The 6,949-nt window shown below is 43.2% G+C and overlaps 1 protein-coding gene across 1 annotated transcript; it reads right to left on the bottom strand.

Annotated features, from left to right (window-relative positions):
• Window positions 1-4,568: 4,568 nt before the first annotated feature.
• LOC103983961 (probable WRKY transcription factor 17) lies at window positions 4,569-6,279 on the bottom strand. Its single transcript, XM_009401324.3, has 3 exons — window positions 5,532-6,279; window positions 5,330-5,455; window positions 4,569-5,240 (listed from the first exon to the last, which is right to left on the bottom strand). The coding sequence occupies exons 1-3, from the start codon at window positions 6,194-6,196 to the stop codon at window positions 5,066-5,068; spliced, it is 966 nt and encodes a 321-aa protein (XP_009399599.2). The 5' UTR covers window positions 6,197-6,279; the 3' UTR covers window positions 4,569-5,065.
• Between the last annotated feature and the right edge of the window lie 670 nt (window positions 6,280-6,949).

The following is a 6,949-nucleotide window of genomic DNA, read 5'->3' as shown; positions in this document are numbered from 1 at the left end:
AAAGATGAAATGAGAAGAAAGAAAGGAAAGGCCTAATAATCACTGTGAATAAAACAAATTACAATTGTTTTAAAACCTCGATTCAATATTACTTTTAATTTAAAGTCAATTACTCGACAAGACGATATTACTGAGAAATTTGACATTTCATTCATTATTTTATTATTATTTTATTGGTATAACCAATGCATCACTCTCTCTCTTTTTTTCTTTTATCATGCATCTAATATAACCCTTTCTTTTTTCTCGGTGTGATATGTAACCATTAATTTATCATTTCTCTGAATAATAATAATTATTATTATTATACATATGTATATATATATATATATATATATATATATATATATATATATATATATATATGATTTCTTTCCTTATGGATTTACGTGAGGATTGATCACTTCAACTACCACCGAATGACGCACAATAAATCCATAATTTGGTTGGAAATAAACCATGATAGCTCCATCCAACTTACCAAATATTTGTATATATATAAATATATATAAAACAAATATCCTTGTAAAATTAAGAGACTTAAATATATGCGTATTATAGTAAATCTAATCGAACGTTAGAACAAAAAAGATGGCAAGAATTATAAAGGCATATTTATTGTTGTTTTATATTTAAAAAAAGCTTTTAATTGGTTGCCATAATTACTAGGAATTAATTTGAGTTTCTTAAATGAGTCTTATTACAGATGCGTATGCATTAATGCCATTTATGTGCCACATTGTAATGCAAAGAATATCTTATACATATATGTATATATATATGTATACATATATGTATATAAGACAATCAATTGTACAGTCCAAATTCATGAAAATAAAGTTGCAACAGCCATGACATATTTTCCATGCATTTAATGGTTGAATATTTGGTAGAACCGATGCATCAATCACTGTGACAACCGTGACGTGATAACAAATTTGTCATCTCACTTTATTTTGTTTCCTTTGTCATCTCACTTCAAGCTTAGTTAAATTAGAGATAAAATTGAGAGAGAGAGAGAGAGAGAGAGAAGAAAGTAGGAGATAAGTCACGCCATCCACGTGAATTGTTTATGGACATGGACGAGTATACTCATCGAGCTTTCGAGTATGATTTGTTTAGCCTACATATTTCGGGCTTAAGACTTATCACAGTTGATGTCACACGTCAGGTCAGAATCCATACTAAGGCATTGTTCGACCCGCGTACCGTCACATCAATCCGAGAATCAACAAGGGGAACACCCCCACATGCCAAGTCAGAATCCGTACCAAGACGTTGTTCGACATGTCCCGTCTCGGGAATCCGGGGCGACGCCGTCTGACGCTGCTCTGAGCTTCCCGAGACGACGACCAGTCAAAAGTGACGTCTCAACTCTCAAAGATCAGCAGCCACGTCGAACCCGTGTACAACCGACCATCGTACAATAGTATAAAAGCCCATGGTCGGCATCCGACCAGAGAAGGAGAAAAAAACAATCCAACCCATCACTAACTTGCTCGTCGGAGGGGCCAAAGTCGGGAATCCCCCCATGAAGATCATTTTTGCAAGAAAGTGACCACCCACGACTCGCGAGCGTCCCAATCTTGAAAGTTACCGACCGACGTCCTCACGGCGAGCCATCAACCAGCACCCGGACCGAGAAACACTGATCAACACCCCATCGCGGGGGCCCGATCAACCTCGGCATCCAGCTCAGTCGATAGAAGACTCCCGATATCGACCAGTGGACCGAGCCATGATGACTCATCAATCATGACACATTTGTTCACCAACAAGTCTCGCCATCCATCCATCCATCCATCATCAACTTGCTTGCTAATCTCTATCACAAGAAACTAATAATAAATGTTATAAGATTTATTCTTTTAATTATTTTGAGTCATGCGCGATAACAATACCAAATGAAATATAAATTCGGATTGAAAAATTATTTAGAGGCAGACGACGAATGATCGTCGCGAAGTAAAATCTTATTTTGGATTTGATAGTGTTTTTTAGCAATCAGAGTGATTACACAAATAAAATGTGTCAAAAGTTTCTTAATCGTTATGGGCTTCGATCTACTATTTCTTTAACAAAACGAAAAAGAAAGACTCTTCGGCCCTAATAATAAGCCCACACAAACACAAAGTTAAGTAAGCTTTAATCATATAAAATAAAAAAAATAAGGATTAAATTTGACTGACTGACAAAGATAAGAATAATTAATCTAACATCAAAATATACTCATCTCTCTGTTAAGTATCTTATCCATCGTTTGATAATGTAACCAAAATAATATGATTAGAATTGAGGCTGAAGGATAAGTCCAATATATAATTAGGATTAGAATGCACCTCCAAAGCAAAATTGAGGTTAAAAGGTGTCGATCAGCGAGGAAGAAGATGGTGTGGAGTATGCGCATCGGTCAATGAATTCTCTTTCTTCATATTGATTTGGACCAGTTCAGATGAGAAAGCCTGACTTGGAATTTCTCATCGGAAGGCCTCCGGTAGAACCTTCACCGCTGGCAGCCAAACTGGACTACAGAAACTTTGGCCTCAGCTGAAAGAGTGTGAGAAGACCGAAACTGGTCTTTTCTTAGTTTGTCAACAATGGTGGTGGTGATGACTGATAACAGCTTGGACTTGGGACACATCTGTTGATCTCATTCGCTTTGGCTTTTCCCATTCGGGGACTAACTCACTTTCATCTCCTATCATTCACAAGATGTAGAAGAAGACTCCGAGACAATTTTAAACTTTAATATAAGTATACATAATCTTTAGAATAAATTTAGTAGATAATATTTCTCATATATTTCATGCGAAAAATAAGATAGTTGATTGGTCGATAAATCATGACAGGACCAATAATAGATTTTTAGGTATTGACTTTTCGGTTCGCATTCGCATTCGCATTCGCATTCGCATTCGCATTCGCATTCGCATTCGCATGGAATGGATTGGATGATTTTTTTTTTTTTTTTTTTTTTTGACTTGACTGAGTTAGTAAAAGTTCACAAATATCGTAATATTGCTGATTAATTAATTTATATTTTGTATTACATTTTCAGAGGATATCATGAGTTAGGTGTTGATTGATGTTCTAGAAGAGTTACAAAGTGAATATGAATATCTAATCATCTTCATATCCGGGCAATATAAATAGTGCCATAAAGTATGAACTTAGTAATGACAAATGACAGCAAAATAAGAACATGAAACATGTCACGTAGTAGTAGTAGTAGGGGGCCATCAATCACAACCTATAGTGAAACGCAAGATTGTCAAACCCTAAGCATGACTTGCCCATAGATTTGGGGATGTGGAATAATGGACACACGTTTCAACGTTAAAGATGTTTGACCTGATCCAAATCGTATCACGCGACACGTGTTTGAGGAACACGAATTTGATGTCCGAATGGGACCTCTTATGTGTTAATGTTGGTCAAAAGGAAGAAAAAGTAGGGAAAGATGGTGAGCCTTCTTTGTCTTCAAGTAAGATGAATGATGAATGATGAATGATGAATGGGTTGATCGATCTTCCTTTTCTTTCCCCGATAAGATAGTTACTATCTCGGCAAGCATCTAATTTACCATAGTTTGATTATTATTATTATTATTTAAATGAATCATTATCTCAAATATATTTAATTTATTAATAATTTAACTCTTATATTATCTAAGAGAGTATAATAATGGTGTCATCGATTGACTGACTTGTTAATAATTAAATCGAGAGTCAAATTTATTTTATCCTTTTTTATAATAAAAAAATTGATCTATAATTATTTTAAAAATAATAATTTATTTTAAGAAAAAACAAATAATTACATCTCCTTTGGAGAAATATTCCATCACTTGATGATTGACATAAATATCTAATGCAATGTGGGGCCAATCACCAAATCTGATACTCAAATTGAGATGGGAAGGACTGTATGGCCAATCGCACACATTGTTCCACCACCACCACCACCATCTTTGCCCACTGGGAGTAATATTCATGTTGGAATGCAGTAAAAAGAGCATATCACACAAATCTAGTGGAGAGAGAACCAGGCAGGCATCCAACTTTGTGTGGCATGGGTTGCTGTCTGTCACCTCCATCTGCACCAGCCCAAGTCAACTCATCTTCCACAACAGCTTATGGGACAGGTCACATCCCACTAATAAAAGTGATGATGATCCATTGGACAGATGCACACTCCACAATAAAATCTGGTGCTCCAGATTCTCCCACCCACATTTCTCGTGCTCCTCCTCCTGCTTGTGGTACCTCAATCGACGTAAAATAAAGGTGAAACCTTCACCTCCCAAGCTGTTTAATTCAAACCATCCCCCTCCTTTACACTCTCTTCCCCACAAGTCGTAACATTCCTGCAATGCAAGCAATCTAAGCAGATGACGGCATCCGAAAACCACTGTTCTAATTCACATCCCTCAAGAATCAAAAGATCGGCAGAGACTATATATCTGTCTCATGCGTTCCCACCACCTGCATCATTGACCAGAACTAATGAGCATGTGAAGTCGCAGGCACCCATTTTTCATCTTGCAAGAAGACAGTTCTAGAGTGATATCTCATGAAATTTCCACAGATTTTTGATGGGGATATAGGTATGTACATACTGCAAAAGCAATAGAAAGTAGCGGAGCAAACATCCAAAACTATCACTGCTTTAGCCTCGACCACTGCCCATATTGCAGCCAGTCCACAGGAGATGCGCCTCACACACCATCCAAGGATGGCAGCCTTCAGCTGCTCAGCGATAGAATTGAGTAGTGGATACAGCATGACCGATGGAGGTGGGAAGGCAGAGAGCATCTTTGACATGCACGCAACAATTTTAAGCTTACCACGAGATCGATGCACGCTTTTTAAAGATCAACTCACTCCACTCCACTGCGCCTCCCCTCGGAGTGCGGTCAAATTTCTGGAATATTCTTTTCTTTTTTCGCGATTTTTTTTCCCTTTTTTTACAGTAGCGGGAGATCGGGAAATAAGGGGAGATAAAACAAAAGGGGAAAATAAAAAGGGGAGGCGGGAGAAGAAGACTAGAGGAGGGATGTGAGGCGTCAGACGGCGGCCATGGGGACGTCGGATGGCTCTGCAGGCGCGGCGACGGCGGCGCCGCGGTTGTGGTAGTGCTCGCCCTCGTAGGTGACGATCAGCATCGTGGGGTCGTCGGGCGCTCGCTCCACGTGCTTCCGCGCAGGGCACCCCCTCACGCTGCTGCACTTGTAGTAGCCCCTGCGGTGGAGAAGGAAGAGAGCGATTAGCCGCACGATCTGGATCGGATCGGACGGTCGGAAGCGAAGCGAGGAGGAGGTGATGCTTACCGCGGGTAGGGGGAGCCCTTGATGGGCTTTTGCCCGTACTTGCGCCAGGAGTACTCGTCGGGTGGGATATCGGCCGTCTTCGAGCTTATCGCCGGCACCCGTATCGTCCTTTTGACCCGAGATTTCCTGCTCAAAGGCGTTTGGTTGTTTCAGAATAACGGTCAAGGGGTGATCGGAAGGGGGTTTCGTTTAGTTTCCTTACTTTCGCTTGGAGCAGTGGCAGCGGCCGCCGGGGACGGCGTACTTTCCGGCGACGAGCTCGGAGTGAGCGTGCTCGTGGCACTTCTTTTTGAAGGAGGAGGAGGAGAGCGGAGGCTTGCCGGAGGAGGCGGGGAGGAAGGAGGAGGATACGATCTTGCCGTTGGAGACGCTGCCGTCTCCGGTGATGGACGACATGAACGACGACGTCGCGGACGTCATCGTCGTCGAGATGCTGAAGCTCTCCGTCGTGTACTTGCTGCCGGTGGCCTCGCTCCGCCCGCCGATGGCGACCGGCTTCGTGAAGTCGAGGGTCAAGGCCTGCGGCGGCGGAGGGGGAGGCGGCGGCGGCGGCGGGGCCAGGTGCCGGGGCGGCTTGGCCGGTGGGAGGGTCAGGGCCAGCGGCGCTCGCGGAGGCGGGTTCTCCGTCGGCGGCCCGGCGGGGCCGCGGCGGAAGCGGGCGTGGCCCGTGCGGTTGAGGATGGATATGACCTTCTTGAACTTGGAGACGGTAAGGTCAGTGATCTCGCGGCAGTCGAGCTGCGGCGACTGGTGGCGGTGGGAGAGCTGGAAGATGAGGTGCTCCATGGAGCGGAGCCCCGCGGTGGCCGCCTCCTGGATCGCCATCTGCTCGTCCATCTTCCCATACCCCATCAGATCTACCGCCATCGTCACACCTCCGACACCAAACCCTAAACCACCACCATGAGAGAAGGCAGGAGAAGAAGAAGCGTCCCAGAGCTGGGAAGAAGCCGAGAAGGGGGTTACATTTATTCATGGTGAGTGGGGACCGAAGATGAAGTCAAAGGGTACTTTATCATCGGACGGCTACGATCACAACTCCTCTCTCGTGATGGCATCACCAAAGGGAGGCGCCCTCTTCCACAAAGCAGGTACGACCGTATGCTTTAGTAGACCCTTTCATCATCATCATAACATTTTCCCCAATCACGAGGCATCGAGAAATCTCAACGCCGGATCATGATTACATTAGATGGTAGGTCAACATAATCTCCGTGTATTATTCGTAGATGGGCGTAGAATTAAGATTATTTATTAGTGGGATCTGCGTGTGCTTTGACTCAGAGAGAGAGAGAGAGAGAGAGAGAGAGAGGGAGGGGAGGGTTGGGGTAAACCAGTGGGTTTGGTAGTGGTGGCCTCGCACACCACTGAAACAAACATACAAACAAACAATGGAGGTGGTGGACTTTCTCGGCAAGTGGGTGGTAATGGTGGATGTAATCACGAGGAAAGCACCTCCTTAAGTCCCACAATTATTATATATTCAAATGTAGAATCACTCATGCCGACCTACCCGAGTTTGACCTCATCGCTTTAGGCTTACGGGGGGCCGGCATGGAGAGGGATATGTTGGTGGGTGTGCTGGAGGGTCGAGATTTTTCGGTGGGTTCAGGAGGTGCG

The sequence above is a fragment of the Musa acuminata genome, chromosome BXJ2-5 (genome assembly GCF_036884655.1).
Source record: "Musa acuminata AAA Group cultivar baxijiao chromosome BXJ2-5, Cavendish_Baxijiao_AAA, whole genome shotgun sequence".
In the NCBI taxonomy this organism is placed as follows: Eukaryota; Viridiplantae; Streptophyta; class Magnoliopsida; order Zingiberales; family Musaceae; genus Musa; species Musa acuminata.
Note: the sequence above shows the minus strand (reverse complement) of the source record. Positions and strands in the feature narration are given on the sequence as shown.

Bases quoted from the DNA above. Each gene is read 5' to 3' on its own strand.
- LOC103983961 (XM_009401324.3), bottom strand. From the start codon at position 6,196: ATGGCGGTAGATCTGATGGGGTATGGGAAGATGGACGAGCAGATGGCG. The intron at 5,456-5,531 runs GTAAGGAAACTA...GCCTTTGAGCAG, and splicing joins TGCCACTGCTCCAAGCGAAA to GAAATCTCGGGTCAAAAGGA. The intron at 5,241-5,329 runs GTAAGCATCACC...TCTCCACCGCAG, and splicing joins AAGGGCTCCCCCTACCCGCG to GGGCTACTACAAGTGCAGCA.